The sequence below is a fragment of the Heliangelus exortis genome, chromosome 26 (assembly GCF_036169615.1).
Source record: "Heliangelus exortis chromosome 26, bHelExo1.hap1, whole genome shotgun sequence".
In the NCBI taxonomy this organism is placed as follows: domain Eukaryota; kingdom Metazoa; phylum Chordata; class Aves; order Apodiformes; family Trochilidae; genus Heliangelus; species Heliangelus exortis.
The window spans coordinates 156001-175718 of record NC_092447.1 but is presented as its reverse complement, the minus strand read 5'-3'; the positions used below and the strand labels follow the sequence as shown (position 1 = coordinate 175718).

The 19718-nt window shown below is 51.0% G+C and overlaps 2 protein-coding genes across 6 annotated transcripts in view; one reads left to right on the top strand and one right to left on the bottom strand.

The window, feature by feature from the left end:
• Nucleotides 1–9054, top strand: part of BCL9L (BCL9 like) — a 60968-nt gene extending 51914 nt beyond the window's left edge. For 2 of the 5 annotated variants that reach the window (XM_071769240.1, XM_071769242.1), the window contains exons 6-8: nucleotides 34–2446; nucleotides 2901–3161; nucleotides 4355–9054. In XM_071769240.1, the coding sequence (XP_071625341.1) occupies nucleotides 34–2446; nucleotides 2901–3161; nucleotides 4355–5517 (3837 nt within the window). In that variant the 3' untranslated portion in view covers nucleotides 5518–9054. The remainder of the gene's footprint in view (nucleotides 1–33; nucleotides 2447–2900; nucleotides 3162–4354) is intronic. The other 3 variants (XM_071769241.1, XM_071769245.1, XM_071769243.1) reach the window with 3 other exon arrangements.
• Nucleotides 9055–11142: 2088 nt separating this feature from the next.
• On the bottom strand, nucleotides 11143–19227 carry CXCR5 (C-X-C motif chemokine receptor 5). Its single transcript, XM_071769246.1, has 2 exons — nucleotides 18906–19227; nucleotides 11143–14326 (listed from the first exon to the last, which is right to left on the bottom strand). The coding sequence occupies exons 1-2, from the start codon at nucleotides 18942–18944 to the stop codon at nucleotides 13250–13252; spliced, it is 1116 nt and encodes a 371-aa protein (XP_071625347.1). The 5' UTR covers nucleotides 18945–19227; the 3' UTR covers nucleotides 11143–13249.
• Nucleotides 19228–19718: the final 491 nt, after the last annotated feature.

The following is a 19718-nucleotide window of genomic DNA, read 5'->3' as shown; positions in this document are numbered from 1 at the left end:
CCTGCTCACATTTATTTCCCTTTCCTCTTCTAGGCACCAGCTCCTAAAGTGCTGGGGGTTGCTGAGCCGCTTCCGATTAACCCTCCCACTGCCAACACTCCACAGTCCCAGCCGCCGGCACCTCAAGTGAGTCAGCCACAGCCACAGCCTCCCCCGTCGCAGCCTCCACCTCAGACCATCAGTCAAACCTCTTTGCCTGCACCCAGCAGCCTCCCCCAGGAAGGAACAAGTGAAGATGTCCGGAGAGACCTGACTCCCAACTCTCTGGGGAACAACAGCAGCAGCAGCAACCAGCCTGGAAGTAACCATCCCAATACACCCAATGCGCCTGCCAGCACCATGCAGCCTGGGCAAGTGGATTCCTCCAGCACTTCTGGCTCCAGCCTCCTTGGGGAGGGCACAGGTCCAGGGATGCCGGGGAATGGGCAGGCTGGCCTGGGCCCCAGGAACCCCATGAACTCAGAAGGGCTCTCCAAAGAGCAGTTGGAGCACCGGGAGCGTTCTCTGCAGACCTTGCGGGACATTGAGCGCCTGCTGCTGCGCAGTGGGGAGGCTGAGCCCTTCATGAAGTCCAGTCAAAATGCAGGAGAGGGTGGGACTGCCCCTCAGCCACAGGCTGCCCCTGCCCAGCCCCCTGCACACCATGCCAGCATGAAGAAATACGAAGAGCCTCTCCAGTCCATGATCTCTCAGACCCAGAGCCTTGGTGGGCCCAGCCTGGAACACGAGGTGCCCCACCACCCAGGCACTGACATGGGCCAGCAGATGAACATGATGATGCAGCGGCTGAACCAGGACAGCCTGACACCAGAGCAAGTAGCCTGGAGGAAGTTACAGGAAGAGTACTATGAGGAAAAACGACGGAAAGAGGAGCAGATCAGTATCCATGGCCGGCCCATGCAGGAGATCATGATCCCACAGTCGATGGGGAGCATGATGATGCGTGGGCCCCCGCCACCCTACCACAGCAAGCCTGGAGAGCAGTGGCCGCCAGGGATGGGCAACCAGCTGCGGGGACCCATAGATGTGCAGGACCCTATGCAGCTGCGGGGAGGGCCACCCTTCCCAGGGCCACGGTTCCCTGGAAATCAGATGCAGAGAGTCTCTGGCTTTGGAGGGATGCAGAACATGCCCCTGGATACTCTTGGGCCCATGAATGCCATGCAGAGGCCAGTCAGGCCCAGCATGGGATGGAGCGATGATATGCCTCCTATGGGAGGCCCTGGGAACTTTCCGCAAGGAACCTTGCCCTATCCTTCAGGGCAAGGAGACCCTGAAAGGTTCATGAATCCCCGTGCCAGGGAAGAGATCCTGCGGCATCAGCTGATGGAGAAACGCCCAGTGGCAATTCAGAGGCCCATGGGGATGTCCAGCAACTCCATGAGCCAGGGCATGGAAATGGAGAGGATGATACAGGCTCACAGGCAGATGGATCCATCTATGTTTGCTGGGCAGATAACGGGGGACAGCCTGAGCAGTGCCCCGATGGGAATGGATTTTGCAGGCACGCGGGGGATGCTGAGTCCCCCTATGAGTCAGTCAGGCCTTCGGGACATGGATACACCCTTGGGCCCTGGCAACCTCAACATGAACATGAATGTCAACATGAACATGAATATGAACCTCAATGTCCAGATGACCCCACAGCAGCAGATGATGATGTCACAGAAGATGAGAGGCCCCGATATGATGGCCCACCAGGGCATGAGCCCTGAGGAAGTGGCCAGGGCACGGGCCCAGAATGGCAACAGCAGTGCAATGCTGGGAGGGCCTCAAAAAATGATGATTCCCTCCCAGTTTCCCAACCAAGGGCAGCAAGGCTTTTCGGGCACACAAGGGCCTTACCCCAACATGCCCCAGGAGATGAGCAGCAGCTCAGACATGTTCAGCCCTGAACAGGGCACCATGCCCGTTGGGAGCATCAGTGGCACCACCAGGCTCAGCCACATCCCTCTGCCACCTGCTTCCAATCCCACTCCCACGCAAGGGGGCAACCTGGCCAACATGCCCCCAGCCCCTTCTCGGGGTCTGGGCCGTCGGCCCTCTGACCTCACCATCAACATCAACCAGATGAATTCCCCCAGCATGGGTCACCTCAAGTCTCCTACCCTCAGCCAGGTGAACTCACCACTGGTCACCTCCCCCTCTGCCAACCTCAAATCCCCACAGACGCCCTCACAGATGGTCAGCATGCCACCTTCGAACCAGTCTGCACCCCTCAAGTCTCCCCAGGTGATGAGCTCCTCGCTAAACGTTCGGTCTCCAACTGGCTCGCCAAGCCACCTGAAGTCCCCTTCTATGGCTGTTCCTTCCCCTGGCTGGGTGCCATCTCCCAAAGCCGCCATGCCCAGCCCAGGAGTTGGCCAGAGCAAGCAGACTCTCAGCATGAACTCATCTACTTCCATGGGAGGACTGGATCAGGGTATGCCGGGTATCTTGTGTGCAAGTATGTGTCTGCTTGGTTTTGCTGTGTGGACGGTGTTTCTCTCCAGCCTGTGTGCTCTCAGGGGGCATGACACTTGTGCCTCCAAATGCCCTTATGTCTCATGAAGCGTCCTTTTTTCCAGAAGTCCAAATGGGGTCTTTTCAGGTGGATGGGAGAGTGAGCAGAGCAGCTTTTCCTTCAGCCCAGCTCATGCTCTGTGACAGAGGCAGCAAAGGGTGTGTCTGTGCTGGGCAGTCATGGGCTGTTTGACACGGATGTCTATCACTGTTCTGGAGCAGGGTCTCTACCACATGGACCTCCTCTGAGTCCAGAGGGTGCTGAGCCATGCCAGCTCTGGTTTTTCCAGACTCCTCTGGTCACTGATGTTGGAAAGAAGGGATTGGGTTGCTTTCTGATGGAAGCAAGCAAGCCAGGGTGGCCTGGCAGTACTAAGCTCTCTTTCTCTTGCTTGCAGGTTCTCTTCCTTCTGGGCCCCGGAGCAGCTCTTCTGCACCAGCCAGTAACACTTCTAGCACCATGAATCCCAACATGCCTTTTACTTCCTCTCCAGATCCATCCCCCTCCCAAAACCCCCTCTCGCTGATGATGTCCCAGATGTCCAAGTATGCCATGCCCAGCTCCACACCACTTTACCACAATGCCATCAAAACCATTGCCACTTCTGATGATGAGCTGCTGCCAGACAGGCCTATGCTCCCACCTGGAAGCATGTCAGGTACATACTCCTGGGGCTCAGCTTGCCTAGGATCAGACAGTCTGGTGGCTTCCAGCAGGCCTGTGGCACCAGGTGGAGGAGGGACTAAAAACTGTTCTCCTACTGACTGCTATGTCTAATAGCTTAAATTTGCCCAGGCTGTCCACCAGCTTTTGATTTGAGTGTGCTGCCTGGAAAGACACGAGCCAGTCTGGCATTTGTGGCATGCTTCTTCTGCCAACTCTGGAAGTTTTCAGAACTACATTTACCTTGTGTGGATGGGTTGGCCCTGAGTTTTTGTGGCTCAGCCCCTGGACTTGCAGGCAGAGATCTGCTGCTTGGAGCCCTCGTGTTCTTGTGCAACAAGGCAGGGAGCTTCTGAACAGGATTTGAGAATCTGGTGTTTTGAGTGAAGCCCAGGTGCCTGCACAGGCAAGTCTGTGTTATAGCACAGTTTTGATTTCAGTAGGTGACAGCCAGATACTCTGATGGCACTAGTGAGGACAGCTAGGCAAATGAGTGGTTTTTGTCACTTGGTGACCAGCCTGAAGGGGAATTCCAGAATGTTGTACCACTTGATTTAGGAGTTTAAAGCCATCAGATAAATATTTTTGGTAGTTTTCAAAACAGAAAAATCGTCTTTTTGGCTCTTTCACTGCTGAGCAGTCCCTTGGGTTGACCAGACATGCAAATGCATTCGCTCCCTCCTAACCCAACCCTCTCCTCAGGCACTGATGGCTCTGCTGAACCCATGAGCACAGTCCTCCCTTTTGGGCAGCACCTGTGTCAGCTACCAACTCTTCCGCTTTTTTTTCCTCCTTGCCGCCCGAGATCATGTGGTCACAGGAGCTTGCTGAGTGGCTAACCCTGTGGGCAAGCATTGGTGAAGGGCCCAGTGCCTTCCAGGAGGCAGCTGAGCACCCTGCTGAGATTGTGGCATAGGGCTGTGCCACCATGCAGAGCCAGGCAGAACTCTGAAAACTGAGCTAGAAAGAACTGAAAATCCAACCTGGACAGTTCTCTGTTGCTCGTGGGCTCAAGGACCTGGAGTCTGGGGTGCTTCTTCCTGATATTGGTGCTTTGAAATCCCATCTTCTGGCTGCTTGCGGAGCACTCGGGGCTTTCTGACATTTGCCAGGCTTCCAGGGTGTGGATTTTGTAGCGCTGAGAGATCTGTGGGTGTAGTTAACTCCTCTCTTTTTTTCTCTCTTCAGGTGTGACGGGGAATCAGCCAAATCAACTGCATTTGAATTCTGTGGGGCCTGGATCCTCTCAGAGCCCCATGGGAATGAACCTGCCTGGTCAGCAGCCCCTCTCCCATGAACCTCCCCCCACCTCCATGATGTCCTCCCCGAACCCTCTGGGCTCCAACATTCCTATGCACCCCAGTGCGCCGGGGGCAGGCGTGCCTCCCCAGAACCCCATGATACTTCCCCCGGGGCCCCAGGATTCATTGAACCAGCAGTGCGGCCCTGTGCCCAACAGTTCACAAATGATTCCTTCCAACCAGCTTGTGTTCCCTCGCATGCAGCAGCCCCACAACGCCATGCCGTCCCCTGCTGGCGGAGGCATGCCCATGGCCCCCAGCGGGGGCAGTGGCCCTGGGATGCAGCAGCATTACCCACCAGGGATGCCCTTGCCACCTGAAGACCTTCCCCCCCAGCAGCCCAGCCAGATGCCCCCTCAGCAGCATATGATGGGCAAGAACATCCCTCCCCGGATCAGCGAGCCCTACCCGCCCGTGCTCCCCGGGGTGGCATCTGTGCTGAATGACCCAGAGCTCAGTGAGGTCATCCGCCCCACACCCACAGGTATCCCAGAATTTGACCTGTCCAGGATCATCCCATCAGAGAAGCCAAGCAGCACCTTGCAGTATTTCCCCAAGAGCGACAGCCAAGCGCCCAAATCACAGCCTTCCAACCTCCACCTCATGAACCTACAGAACATGATGGCTGACCAGCCCCCAGTGCGGCCAGGTATGAATGCCCCCAACCTCCCTGGGCAGCAGGGCATGCAGCGGGGACTCAGCATGCCCATGTGCCACCCCGGACAAGTGCCCATGCTGGGCAGGACAGGCATACCACCACAGCAAGGCATGATGGGCAACAGCATGCACCAGGGCATGATGTCTCCGCAGCAGAGCCTGATGGCCCAGCAGAATTTCATGCTGATGCAGGCCAAGCAGAGGAGCATGTCTGTGTCAGGGGAGATGTATGCTCAGACAGGACACATGATGTCACCTCAGGGCTCTCTCATGGGGCCCCCACCTCAGCAGAACCTCATGGTCACACACCAGATGAGGCAGAGGAGTGTCTCCCTGGACAGCCAGATGAGTTACATCCCTGGGCCTGGGAACATGGCAAACCTGCCCTTCTAACCCCAGCAGGCGCTTGGGGTGGGAGGGGATGGGGCCACCTGTACAAACCTTTTTAAACCTTTCTCTGGGGGAGGGTTGGGGGCCAACACCAGTGGAGGACACCACGTGGGATAATTTTCATATCGGATTCGCCGCTATACAGAAAACCAGATGTGCAGTAAACTTGATGTGAATTCGGTTTCTTTTTCCTTTCTTTTTTGGGGAAGGGGAGGGCTTAGGGGCTGGGACTAGGGCCAGGACTGGGGCTGTTACTTTGAACCCTTTTTGGTCACCAGGGACATCCAGACCTTGTGGCAGTTTGTTAAGTCTTCATGTATGGTTTTCCTCTGTCAAGTATTTTTCTTGCCCCCCCCCCCCCCCCTTCCCCCCCGTCTCTTCTTTCTTTCCTTTTTTTTTTTTTTCTTTCTTTCTTTCTTTCTTTTTAAGCTACCAAAATGCGCAAGAGGTTTTTTGGAACTAGCTGTAAATAGGTCGCTGGGAAAGACAAAACTTGTGCTAGTTTTTAATTGCTCTGTATTTCTGTGTTTTAATGGAAGCCTCGAAACATGTTTAAAAAAAAAAACAAAAAAAGCAAAAAAACATGATAAAGGCAACAGTGTACAAGGATTGAAAACTCTCCTTGGGGGCGGCAGGAGGATCCCCCAGGGTGCACAGGGCATTGAGAGATCCCATTGTAGAGTGACTTTGTCAAACCTGTGTTGTTCATGTGTCTGAATGGTTTGCATGCGCGGGGTGTTATAGTTTCATGCAGAAACCCCTGTGGAGGCTGTGCAAAGAACATGAACACAACCAATGGCTGAGGACAGTCATGGAGATGAGAGCCGTGGTCTGGTGAAACATTGCCGGAGTAGCACAGCAGAGGCTGCAGCTTCATGGGATACAGCTGCAGCTGTTCCGTGGTGAAGCTGCCATGGCTGGGATGGGGATGATGCCAGCCCTTCAGCTGGACAGGTGGTGAGGATCTGGGCTTCACAGATGGTAACCTGCTGGACCCAAAGCTGCTTCACCAGCTCTATTACCTCTATTCCCTCCTTTCATGCTGTGTCCTCTGTGGGCAGGATGTTGTGGTGTGTTGGGATAGATGGGCTCTGAGATGTGCAAGGTGATGGGTTCCTGTCCTGAGAGAGGCTAGCTGTGAACCCTGCTCCTTTGCAGCCTTCTTGCAGCAGTTCTTTATCCCTTCATTGCCCTCTGCAACTGCACTGTGCTCCCTCTCTACCTCTGCCATTGAATGCCCTCTCATGTCTTCCTCACACTTGTTGGTCCTCCTCCTCTGGAGTTTCACAGGCAGACTTCTCTCCACCTCACCACTGGCAGCAGCCCTGCCCTACTGCACAATAGAGGTCCAGCTGTCGAAGATGACCTGTCCCTGAGAGTGATGCTCCATCTTGCTGTAATAGTTATCTTGTGTGGTGCCAGCAACACAGCCATCCTGTGCTTCGGATGGAAGAGGCCAACGTTTCATGGCAGCCCGTGGTTCAAAGGCTGGCAGATGCGGGCCATTTGAACAACTCTGGTTTTCTGGATATGCTCACCCTCTCCATCCTCCACTCTGTAAGCTCTTCCTGCACATGGCACTGATGTTTGTTCACAGAGGAGACTGGGGTGATGCACATGTGCTTCCACGCACACTGCAGTATCTCTAGATGTTGTCAGGGACTGTGTTCCGGCATGATGTACCCTATGGGTATCCAGCGGGCACAGGACTGCTGGAGGAACACCAGTTGGAGGATTATTTCTGCAGAGCCAGACTTAGCATACTACCTCTCTTGTAACAGAGCTCACCTTTCCCTACTTGCTATTGCAGGGAGGAGAGGGCTGTCAGAAAGGGAGATTGTCAAGTAGCTTTTTGTCATGTTGCAAGCTGTTGGGAAAGGCCAGTAGGTGCTGGAACATTACCCAGCACCTGTGTTGATCCAGTCTGTTAGAAGATGAAGCCACAAAGTCCATTTAGGAATACCTTGAAGCCTTGAGGCCTTTTGTAGCAAGCAGTACTGGGTAGGAAGCATGAGTCTGGATTGGAGGAAGGATTTTGCTCTGGTCTCCTGCTGTGTGTGGTTTTGTTGTGTATGATGTGAGCAAGCAGCGGTTTCAGAGATGGCAAAATGGGAACAATCCCAGGAAGTACTGATCCCTGCCTCAACAGCTGGAGCAGAGGAATAATCTTCAGCCCAGGCTAACAAAGCATGCTTTGGACCTGGTGTGTTAGCTGGTTGGATTCTCCATCCTTCAGAGCGTGTGTTTCGTGTGGGAGGATGTGGCTCAAACAGATGCAGCTTTTTCTAAGCTTGACTTGACTGAAAGGCTGTGGCTTCTCTTGGCTGCACTTCAGGGTGTTGGCTGCTGGTAGTTTCTTTTAAACATCCAGATACCACTGCCAGCTCCAAACCTTGCTCATTACCCACCAGCTAGTCTCAGTTAATTTGAAGCCATAATATTTTCTGTACAGAAGTATTTTTGTTTGTTTGTCTGTAGACAGCTGTTGTTTTAGCCCAGTTGAGATCTCCATGTGTCTGTACCTTCCCTGTTGTGTCCCTTTCACCCAGCCTGACTAAGGAGTTGGCTGAGGCTGGTGATTTCTCTGCCAGCAGCACATCCTGATGTCAGCCGGAGCCTGTGGGCTGCAGCACACAGCTGTGCAGGGCTAGGGATGTGAACAATGCTATTTCTGCTTAGTGGCAGGAGTAAGACCTTTCCTTTTGTGACAAATGAGTATGAAGCAAAGCCTTTTGACTCAGCAGCCCTCAATACAAAAGGGAAATCCTGACACTAAGTCAGAGCTGGGGCCTTAGGAGCAGCAGTCAATGCTTGTCCACAAAAATCTCACTGCCCTGGAGCCAGCCCTACCTCTGCCACTGTGATGGCTGAATGGTGGGGAGAGCAGTTGGACTTGATGATCTTAAAGGTCTTTTCCAACCAAAACGATTCTATGATTCTAACTGTGCTGCCTAACACCCCTCTGCCTGGGCACTGCTCTCAGCTGCATCTCGGAACAGCGATATGGCAGGAGCTCCTCTGGAAGCTCAGTAACCACCAGTCTTTGTTAGACCTGGGCAGGGTTTGCCATAAGCCAGTTGCCCACTGCTGTGAGCCGTGTCTAGTCTCGTGTCTTGTAGTTTATTGCTCGGCTTGTAAGCTTGAGTTCTGTGTACTGACTCCACCTAATCACAGTAAAAGGTTTGCCCATATTTTAGCCATGACTTTGCCTTGTTTTTCCAGCTCCAAAAAAGCGAATGCTGTGAAACTGCATCTTCCAGTATGTCAGATAATCAATCACACCTGGAACTAGCTTTCACACTGAGGTAATGGTGACTGACCTGTTCTCTGTCATCCCATGGAGAAACTTCCCCAGTCATTTTGTACCATTATATAAATATATATATAAATATAAATATATAAATACAATATGTGAAGACATCTTATTGGTTTTTATTTGAAACAATTTTTAGGCTTGTTTTTGGGTATCTGTGCTGCCTGTAATGTATTGACCTGTTTTATAGGTGCCTTTTTATTAAAAAGACAAATTTCAAAACCTGACCCTGTGCCTGTCTTCAGTGGGCCGTGTGATTTTTCTGCAGAGCAGCAAGCAGGTGTGCACAGCCCAGCCTCATGTGCAGCAGATTGGGGTTGATGTGAGAGGCTCAGCTGGCCTCACTACAAATAACTGACATCAGGTAGGAGCTTGGTTTGGGAGGTTGCAGGAGTCATATGTGCTTGAGGGTATGTTGAGATGTGGCTGCAGTTGGAGGTTTCTTCCTGTGACATTTGGGCAGCCCCCTCTTGCAGCAGGGTCATTTCTTGAGTGGCTGCTGTAGTTTGTGTGAGGTGGGCAATTTTGCCCTCGGCAGCTGGTGCGCTGGCTCCCTGACATCAGATGAGGCCCAGCTGTACAGTTCGCAGCAGTTTGTTACCATATTGTGGATTTTGCTGCCTAGGTGTGCCAGCCCATCCTCTAACTCCTGCCACTTGAAATGGATCATCTTTTCTAGCTGCTGTACCAGGACCAGGGAACTGCCTTCACAGGATTCGGGACAGGAGAGTCCTCCCAGGTAGGTGGAAGGGCTGGAGTGGGGGCAGGCAGCGCCACCCTGGACACCTCAAGTCCCTGGCAGGACTTCAGAGTGGAGGGGTGACCTAGAGCAGAGACCCACTGGCGCCTGTACTACTTTGGTTTCCCCTTGTCCTCGGCATCTCGTGGCCTGGCAGAGCTGGCATGTGCCATAGCTGCTGTGTGTTTGTGTGGGGAGCCAGAACAAATACAGAGCATGCCATGATGGCAGCCAGGTGAGAGGCCAGTTGTGGGGGCTCAGAGAGAAAAAGGAAGGTTTTGCCATCTGTACATGAGCTGGGCTGGGGCACATGGTATGCTGCCCAGGAGCTCTAGGTACAGAGGCACCAATGCTCACAAGAAGGGGAATAGAGCAGGCAGTGAAGCGTTTGAGTGTGTTTGGTTCTGGGAAACTGGTGTGAGGAAGTAGGCTGTCTTCTTGAGATGGAAAATGAAACTGTGATTCACAGTGGGGCAAAGTGTGCTAGAGCTGCTTGGAGGGGTGCGAGGGTGTGGGGAGAGCCCCTTCTCTGCAGCGCTCCCAGGCATGTGTTCATTCATGTGTTCCCTGGCTCACTGGTTGGTGCACGCTCTGCTGCCTGCCACAGCCCCTGATCGCCACATGTGCAGCAGGATGCTGGGCTGAAACACCCCAGCGCTCTCCTGGAAGACTTGGTCACCCCGCGGGACACACAGAATAGCATACTGTGGTGGGTGTTTTTGTGTCCCTTCTGTGGGGTTGCTCTCTGTTCAGTCTGCTCCAGCCTTGTTTGCAGAGCACAGCCTGGGGACATACAACTGTGTGTGGTAGATAGTGGTGACAAGCCCCTGGCCAACCTCCCTTCTCCCTGCAGCAGCCACCTACTGAGCTCCCTTTGGACCTCTGTCCCCCTTCCCAAAGGCCCAGAGGGAGCAGAGCCCCTCTGCCTCACTTGGTGTAGTGATGGGCTGGGGGCCAAGCAGTGCTCCACAGGGGACCTGAAGGTCTGCCCAAAAGCTGCAGTTCCCTGGGGCTGCTCTGGCAGCTGGAAGACCACTCTGGACCAAGGCATGTGATGGCACTGAAATCCTGGAGGAGACTGGGAGGATTCTGCTGAGTGGAAAGCCCAGCTTCCTCTGTGGTGAAAGGGAGGTCTTCTTGCTTTCTTCTCATCACCCTTCAGCAGGCTGGCTGCAGCCAGCTGTTGGAGGAATGATGTCTGCTGTTTGGGGAAGGGTCTGCCAGTTCTGGCTGAGCTGAATGAGAGTACAAGGGCATTCTTCTGCTTGGGATAGCAGCTGCTGTAAAACGGGGTGGTGGGGGAGATGGTGCAGTCAGTGGTGGAGGATCTGTAAAGTGGGGAGCTAACATAGGTCTGAACCAACTCCAAACACAGAGGAGCCTTCTGCAGCATGGACAAATGGAAATCTGAGTGAGGAGCTCTCATGAGCCCAAGGGTCTCCACATGCAAACAGCAATGCTTTTCAAAAAGGTGCCAACAATGAGGGATGTGCCTTGATTAGTGCCTGTCTCTTAGTGCTCTCTGATGCATTTCCTTGCAAAAAGTGGCACAATTGCAAACTGTTCACAAGCACTATACATGAGAAGATGGTAGTTTATTTAACTGTTACAGCTCACATCAAAACTTTCTAAAAGTTTACCAACATACCAGTGCTAAAAACTATAGTAACAGTAGATGGGTAAGCTGTTTGCCTTAATTTTGTGTGCAGATTTTCATTTTTATCATGTGAACACTGTAAAAATTTTATACTCTGACTGTTTCTTCAGGAATGTTTTTCTGTAGGAATGCAGTTCCCATCAGAACCAGGGCTGGGGAGGTGTTTACAAAATGCATCTGCCATGGATCTTTTCACTGGCACAACAGTGGAGATGGCAAGAGCAGGATTAAGAGAGCTGCTCTTCCTCTGCTGCATGTATGTGCTTGGGCAGCCATGGTTGCCATTACCTGCAGGTTTCAACTTTGAAGATGCAGCACTGCAAGAAATGGGGGGCTGCTCTTTATACAGAATTCTTATGCCTGGGGAGTTTTCTCCTCAAGTCACAACTTGAGAACAAGCTATTGAGATCTCTGCCTGAGCTGGAATGGTGTAATGTGAGCCCTTTCCTAAGGACTGGTCCTGTTAATGGGGCCCTTGGGTAAGATGAAATTTGACTGTAACCGAGCTCTTTGTTAATGGGCTGAGTTTCAGAAGTGAGTTCAGCACTAAATTCCTGCTATAGCAGGAGAACTGATATTGTTCTGACTTGGCTTAAAGACTGAGGTGGATGGCAGAGTAGATTTTAAAGTGTGTTTGTGACTAGGGCCCTGTTCATGTGATGGTTAGTCTGTTTGGCTCTCGTTCAACTCAGGCCACAGCACTGCTAAGATGGCATGAGAGATGTCATGGAGCAATGCTGTGTATGCACCACCATGTTATACTGTGGCCAGACCCACAGGGAGGTAGCTGGCTGCACAAGGATGTTGGGGTTGCCCCGTATGTCAGCTTGCAGTGCAATTATTCATCATGGTGAAAGCTGTCGCTCTTACTTTGGACCAAATTGTTATCAAGCATCCCTGATCTAGTGGTTCAGGGCAGGGTTAGAGCCCAGGTTTGTTCTGCGTAAACTGAGATGCACTGATTCTGAAAGCCCTGTAGATGTAGGTGGAGCAAAAATATCAAAAATCACAGTGCAAACCAAAATGCTATGTTTAGTCTGTTAAAAACAAACAGAAATCATGCAAATTAGCTATTTTCCTTACTCAGGGGCAATGGGTCTCCTTGCCGTCAGAACCCACAAATTGCCTTACAACTAGTTGCCAAAAAAACCCCACAAAAAAGCCAAAAAACCCAAAACCAAAACAAAAAAATTACACCTTCAACCTCCCCAAAGCACTGTGGCTCATCTCCTCTGTGCTAACTCAGAAGAGGCCATTTCTCCAGACAGCTTTCTTCTTTAAAGGAAAGATTTTGCACAATCAGGCATTCAGTTCAGACGTCACTGGAGCACTCACAGATGAGCAGGAAAGGATGTAGTTATGTCAGGAAAGGAATCTGTGACAATCAGATCTTGGGAGTCCATGACAGGACCTCCTGGTGCAAGCCACGGTGGTACAGCTGGCCAGAGGATGTCACATAGCAGGAGAAGCAGTATTGCATCCACCTCCAGCACCAAGTGCTTATGCTACTGAACTCTACATCCCCTTGGATCTGCCCTGCATCTTTTGTTCCACTTGCTGTGGCCATTGAGTCCTGCAACTTCCGTCTACCAATTGGAGCTGGTGTGATGGAGACCTACTTAGCTTTTGTCCTCAGTCTTCATGCACTAACATGACTCCACATTTACTTGGATGCACTTGTTTCCTTGCCCCAGGACCCCAGTCTTGTGCCTGGCTCCATGCACTGGACACCTGCAGTCAGTTTTTTAAGGGAGAGGAGGAAATGTTGGGTTCAGCAGGCCCTGCCAGAGTGACCAATGGAACAGTCAGTGTTGCCAACTGCTGCCAGACAGATTTACACAGTTATGAGAACCATAAAGAGCCAGCATCTGGTGGGATTTGGATGTTTGGTGGCTATTTGACCTCAGTTTCCTGAGGAGTGAAGGAAATGGTGAAGATGTTGAAACTTGGGATTCAGGCCACAGCATGTGTGCCACTGGAAGGGCAAGACCTAGGCTGAATCTGCCTTGCAGACAGCCTTTGCCAGCTAGAAAGTAGAGATAGAGGTGGTGTTGTCAGATTCAATCCCACTTCCTTTTCTTGCTACCTCCAGGATCTCCTGCAGGGTCTCCTGACTTATGCAGCCGAGCTCCTGCAAGATCCGGAAGAAGTCATTACGGAACTTGACTCCAATGAAGGCATAGAGGATGGGGTTGAGGCAGCAGTGGGTGAAGCCAATGGCCTCTGTCACCATGATGGCTGTGTCCAGCTGGTCTTCCAGGAGGCAGTTCTTGGTGAAGGCTTCTAGCTTGGTAAGTGTGTTTAGGAAGATGACGATGTGGTAGGGGCTCCAGCAGAGAAGGAAGATACCCGTGACAAGAATGGCCACCCGGACAGCTTTTTGCCTCTGCAGACGCTGAGACTGACACAGAGCACGGACGATGGCCATGTAGCAGTAACACATGACTAGCAGGGGCACAAAGAAGCCCATAGTGTGGTAGAGGAAGCGGGTTGCTAGCCAGACATTGTTGCCATCAATCCCAACCTCTGGAAAATAGCAAATGCTGCGGTTGCTGTCGTCTGTCCATACTTCCATGAAGATCAGATCAGGTAAGGTCAACAGCATTGAGCAGAGCCAGACAGTTGTGCAGGTGAGGTGGATGGAGCGAGCTCTACGTTTGCGGTAGGTGTGGATTGCGTAGACGATGGCCAGGTAGCGGTCAACTGCAATGCACCCCAGAAGCATGCTACTGCAGTAGAAATTGATCTTGTGGACAGCACTGAGGATCTTGCAGAGGAACTTCCCAAATACCCACCCAGCCAAGCTCTCTACCACACTGAAGGGGAAGGTGAGCAACAGTGCCAAGTTAGCCAGGGTGAGGTGGAAGAGGAAGTTTTCTGTAGTAGTACGAGACCGCTTGAACCTCTCTAAAATGACCAGGACCAGGGCATTGCCCACAGTACCTAACACAAACATCAGCAGATAGATGAGGGGCATGAAGACCTTTCTGAAGGGGTCCTTCTGGTTTCTGACCATGGATGATGATGGGTTGAAGCAAAAGTAGCCCTCCAAAGAAGGGGTGGTGTTCTCAGCTTCATAGTAACCACTCAGCTCCACCTGGCTCTGGGGAACAGAGAGTTTGGTTACCACAGGGGACCAAATTTCTGAATACAGGAACCCAGACCCTCAGCTGCTCCTGGCAGACCTGTGGCAGAGCATTCTGACATCCTGCAGACCACCTGTGCTAGGAGGAGGTGCTGCCTGCCTGCAGCCTGATGACCTGGGAGGCCCATGTGGTGCCAGGTACCAGGAGAGGCAACAGAATGTGGAGAGAGTTTTCCTGATCTGCCCTAGCAAGGGCTGCTCAGTCTGTAATCTGCAGTATTACTGTATCTGGGGATGTGTCTAGAGAGATGACCAGTTTCATCTTCCTGTTCTTGCCCAGTTACCTGCTGGTGGATTTTGCTTTCTCACACAGCACGGAACCCACCTCTCTACCAGCTTTCCCAATCTTTACTCTCCTTTCTGTCTGCACTGGATGTGGATGTTGGTGGCAAAAATCTCTTCTGCTTGTAAATCTTGCTGTTCTGAATTTATTTTAGTCAGAGCAGGAAAAGGAATCTGAAAACGCTTCTTGGCTCCAGGCTGGTACCCAGTAAGGAAAGGGCAATACAGCCACTACAGATGTGATTTTTGCTCAGTGTGATGTAGCTTTCTGACAGCTACATCAGGCTGTATTCAGGCTGAGATTGCACCCACGTCCTGAGTGCCAGAAAGCTGCAGTCATGCTCAGGATGAGCCCCTGGATGGTGGGTGTGCTCCAGATAGCCTCAGGCACCTTGTGGAAGCTGGGCATCACCAAAAGCAAAAAGGTGGGATGCAGATGGGCAGCAAACGAGCAGCACAGGAGGCTTGTGGCATGCTGAGAAGTTAGTGACAACTGGGAAGGGATTGGCAGCAGGTCCCCTGAGCTCCCCCACCCACACCCTCTCTGGAGACCAGCGCCGAGACTTCAGCATCAACCACAGCGGAAGTCTCTGCTCACTGCTTTCATACCTTTCACTGCCAGCTGTAGTTGTTTGCACCTGCTGCTGCTTCTTTGGCAGCCAAAGTTCCCATCTAAAAATAACAGCCCTGCTTTAAACAGTTTTAGAGCTGGTTTCTGGTTTCCTGCCCCCCACACACATGTGCTGCTAAGCCAAATAATGATGACCAGCCTTGAGGACAGCATTGTGCCTAGCTAGGGGATGACAATTGATGTTTTGGTTTTTTTTTTCTCAGGCAGCCTTCTCTGTGCCTCTGCACATGACTCCCCAGGATAACAACATGGTGACACGGCAGTAGCAGTGCCATGTCTTAAACTGCTGTGCTGCTGAAGTCATCTTCATAGCTGCGAGGGGAGCCCAGGCCCGGTGATGGGAGGAGTCCATGGAGCATCACTGAACGGCGGAGCAGGCAGATAGCCAGTGGATGGCCAGAGGGTGAGACAGCCCTTGAGGAAAGTGCAGAAATATGCTTGTCTAGCTAGTGCCCTCTTCCCCAGGCCTCCACCTTTGGCTGCTTCCAGAAGCAGAGCTGAGTGAGACAGTCTTTGGTCTGACCCAAGTTACTCTCAGTTCCTCCACTGGCTCTGCATCCAGCAGTCCTGCTGCTGGCTGCAATGCCATGGTGCTTCCTCCCAAAAAAGTGAGAGATGGTCCTCTCAGGCCCTGAGGATCCTGCTCCCTGCTGAAAACCTCACATGCACACAGCTGTCTTCCCTAATGTGACAGGGATTGCTATAAGCCTTTGGTGAGAAGCATTTGTATTTCCAGAGAACAATTTTTGTTCTTGTTTAGGGTATGACTGAAAACTAGGAGACTGATGCTGAAGACAAAAGCCTTTCAAAATCCCTCCCAATTTGTTTTCTGTCTGGCTTGAAAATATTTCCTGACTAGCCCATGTCTAAACCCTGTGTCAGGAGTTATCAACATGCACAGAAACCTATGATGTGTTGGGCAGTGCCAGATCTTTGAACGTCCCTGGAAAAAAGAACAAACCAAAAACCTTTGCAATTTGGTACAGGGACAAAACCAGGATGCAGGGTTTTTTCTTTGGTTTTGCTTGGGATGTGTGGCTGGCTATGCTGAAAAGCCCTGAAGGGAAGGTTTTTTAGAAGGGGCAGCTTCACTGGGGAGAGGCTGGGGGGTTCCAGCTGTAAAGGAAATTACAGGAAACAGCCAGGACTGCTATCTGGAGTGTGTGTGGTGTTCAACATCTTTAATTGATGACCTGCTTCCACTGTCACCTCGTATTCAGAGGTTCAGAGACAGCGTGCCGCTATCAGACACCATCTGATTGCTGATAAGATGGCAGGTAGGGCTCTTACTGTAAGCCGCTTTCTGTGGGAGGGCAAACGTGTTGGAGGCATCCTCTAATGATCACCTCTGAGCAGAGCAGCAAGTGTGGGTGGGAGCAGACAGAGATGAGTTGGAGCCAAGTACAAGAGGATGAAAAGTCAGAGTCTGGGCTGAGACAGGAAGGGCATCTCCTGCAGGAGATACACTGAATGTGACAATCCAAGGCGTTTGTGGACTGTGCTGTGATTCCCATTTCTAGGACTGGATGGGGAGGCTGCATGATCTGGGCGGGGAAATGTCAGCCATGTGTGTGCAGGGGGACATTTGTGCAGTTCTGCAATACAATGACAGCCAGATTTGGGGGTAGGTGTTACAGCACTGCCTTTGTCTGTAACCGAGCAGCTAAGTGCCTGCCTAGGAAGCTCGGTCTCTTTGCTCAGGGATCCCTTTTCCCCTATAACCCACATCTCAGAGTTATTCCAGTCTCCGCTGAGACAGAGTTATTCCATGTCAGCTGCTTTTCGCTGTTCCCCACAACTGCCAGTTATCAAAACATTTGGCTGCAGAAGAGAAGCAGCTTGTGCACTATTAGGGATTTTCCACGTGAGTCATTCCTGTCTAGCCCATGCCAGGGCTGGGAGAAGCATGTTTTATTCCCAAAGCCTTAAAACTGAAATTGCCTACATCACTGCAAGTTACTGACAGAGTTTCTGTTCATCTCCTCTCTGGGAGCTGAATTAGTGGCATATGGCACCATCAAACCAAATGTGGCATTGCTCATGTAAGACTTGTAGCCTGTTCCAGGGAAGGTCCCAGGAGGCAGAGGTAGGAAACATGTGCCACAAACTCCCAACAGCGGGAAGTCTGAAGAAAGATATAAAACTGTCCCTGCCATGGCACCTGACTACTGGCACTCAGTCCTAAAGTCAGTCGAGTTCTCCCTTCATGTGAAGTGATGGGGGGAAATCTCTAAGCTTAGATTCCGGAAAGTGTTATATACAAAGAGTAAATCCCAGTGCTGCTTAATCCCCCTATGTTAAAAATGATGCAGTTTTACCAATATTTTTGCTTACAGGGCAAGACAGGTTGAGATCTGGCAAATAGCACAGTTCAACGTTGATTTTTTTTCTGGTGGCGGGACAGATTTCCAATGGACAGTTCAGCTGGAGGAACAGACCAGCATAGAGGTGGAAAAAGGTTGACTGTGGTTTTAACTTCTCAGCAAGCATTAGCACTGCGACTGAACTTCAGCAGAGGTCAGGGAGAGAACAAAATTTTTTCTACAAAAAATGTTCTAAAGGAAACAACCACCATTCACAAAGTATTTTTATGCTGGTTTAACTATTAAAAATGGGGGCAGGGCTTGCCCCCCACAGCTCCTCTCTCTTCCCTCATGTATAGGACAAAGAAGGCATGGAAAAATTGGTAAAAATTAAATCCAGCATTTCTCTCTTTAGAGAAACTAAAAATAGTCTGAGGTCTGCTGCAGAGAACCATTGTATTAAAAAAAATTTCTAAGCTGCAGCATTTGAAAACCAGGCTAACAATAGCATTGCTGTGGACTTCCCCTTGGATAGCACAACATACTCTAAAAAGTGCTGCTGCTGTCTTTCACTTCCAAACCCAGGGGAGATAACTATGGGGCAGAATACACCGTGTCCTCGTTCCCTTGTAGAAAAGTAGTTGCAATTTATCTTCTATTTAAATTTCCCCTCTTGTAATTGTATGTGTATTCCCCTGTCAGCAGAGTCAGCCTGTTTGTGGAGAAGGGAAGAAGGGAGTAGGAGCATGTGGAGTCGTATCAAGGACTTTTGCATGAAGAGAGACAGCATTTGATGGATGGGTATTCCTGTTCTGGAAGGATACTAGATGAGATTTCCAGGGCTCTGCATACTGTATGCACACTCACCTATACCACTGAAGGCTGGTGGAAATGACGTCCAACTTGGACCGTGATTTGTTTATGTCCATGTTGTGTCAATGTGCAGAGAGCAGGGCAGGAGGGCAGCACGGGATGGAGCTGCAGCAGCCTGGCTCTCCCACTGGTCCCTTCAGTAGCCACTGTGGTCCCAGTCCCTGTGCTCACTGGGGGTCTGTGCACAAGGCCATGTGGTCGAGCAGCTGTCCCCAGCCCGAGTTGGCGCCCTGGAGTGACAATGGCCGCTCTCCTCAAGCACAGCTGTTTCTTGCCCATCAAGTCCCGACTTCAGGGATGCAAGGGCTGAGTACACCAGCTCAAGCTCCTGCTCTTCCAATAGGAGGGCAAGAAGACGGACAGACAGGCACCAGGTCTATCAGTCCACCCCAGCTCTACCTGGTCTCCCCGCTACCCTCTCAAATAAGCAAAGCCAGGCCTGACTCACCAAGTCATAGGTCTCTGATGAGTAGCTGAGAGGCCCCATGGTTTCAGGGGCAGGGTCCCTCTCTCCTCCAGCAGCTTCAGCAAAAGTTCTTCTTTTTGGGGAGCGGAGTTAGTCTTTTAAGTGAGTGGGAGGGACCCAGCATATAACAATAGAGTATTTGCAAGGCAAATGAGCTCCAGGGCTGAGTAACCTAATTGATGTAAAGATTAGCATCTAGCTTTATAATTTTTTTTTCTTAAGTGCTGTAAATTGTTTTTTAAATTACAGTTTGAAGAATCCATGTTCCTTTGGTTTGTACCAGAGAACATACAGAACATATGCAGGACTCCAAAACCATAATACAAATTATTTTGCTTGCAAACACATTCTACATTGAGCAAGTGACTGCTAACATACAGATGTAATCTATGGGATCCATGTGTTGCTCCAATGTGAGAAAGAGTACAGTAAGAGAGAATAACATGGGAGAAATATGGGGTGAAAAGAAATTGAAACGATAAAATGTCAGTTCACAGGCAGGTAAGGAACTGACTACTGAAGAAAAATGTAGCCTGTTTCAATTACAAATATTTGAGGATTGTTTTGGTGTCAGTAATTTTTTTTTTTTTTTTTTCCCCACAACTACAATGCTCTCACTGGAGAACTTCTTGTTTTGTTTGGAACATAAAATTTCATTATCTCATCTGAAGTATTCTGATAATAGGGACTTTACTTGAGGATGATAACTGCTTGTGAATGAATCATACTGTTCTGTATGTGATCAGGGAGCACATCTACTGACCAGTTTGATACTACACTGGCTGCGCTGTGCTT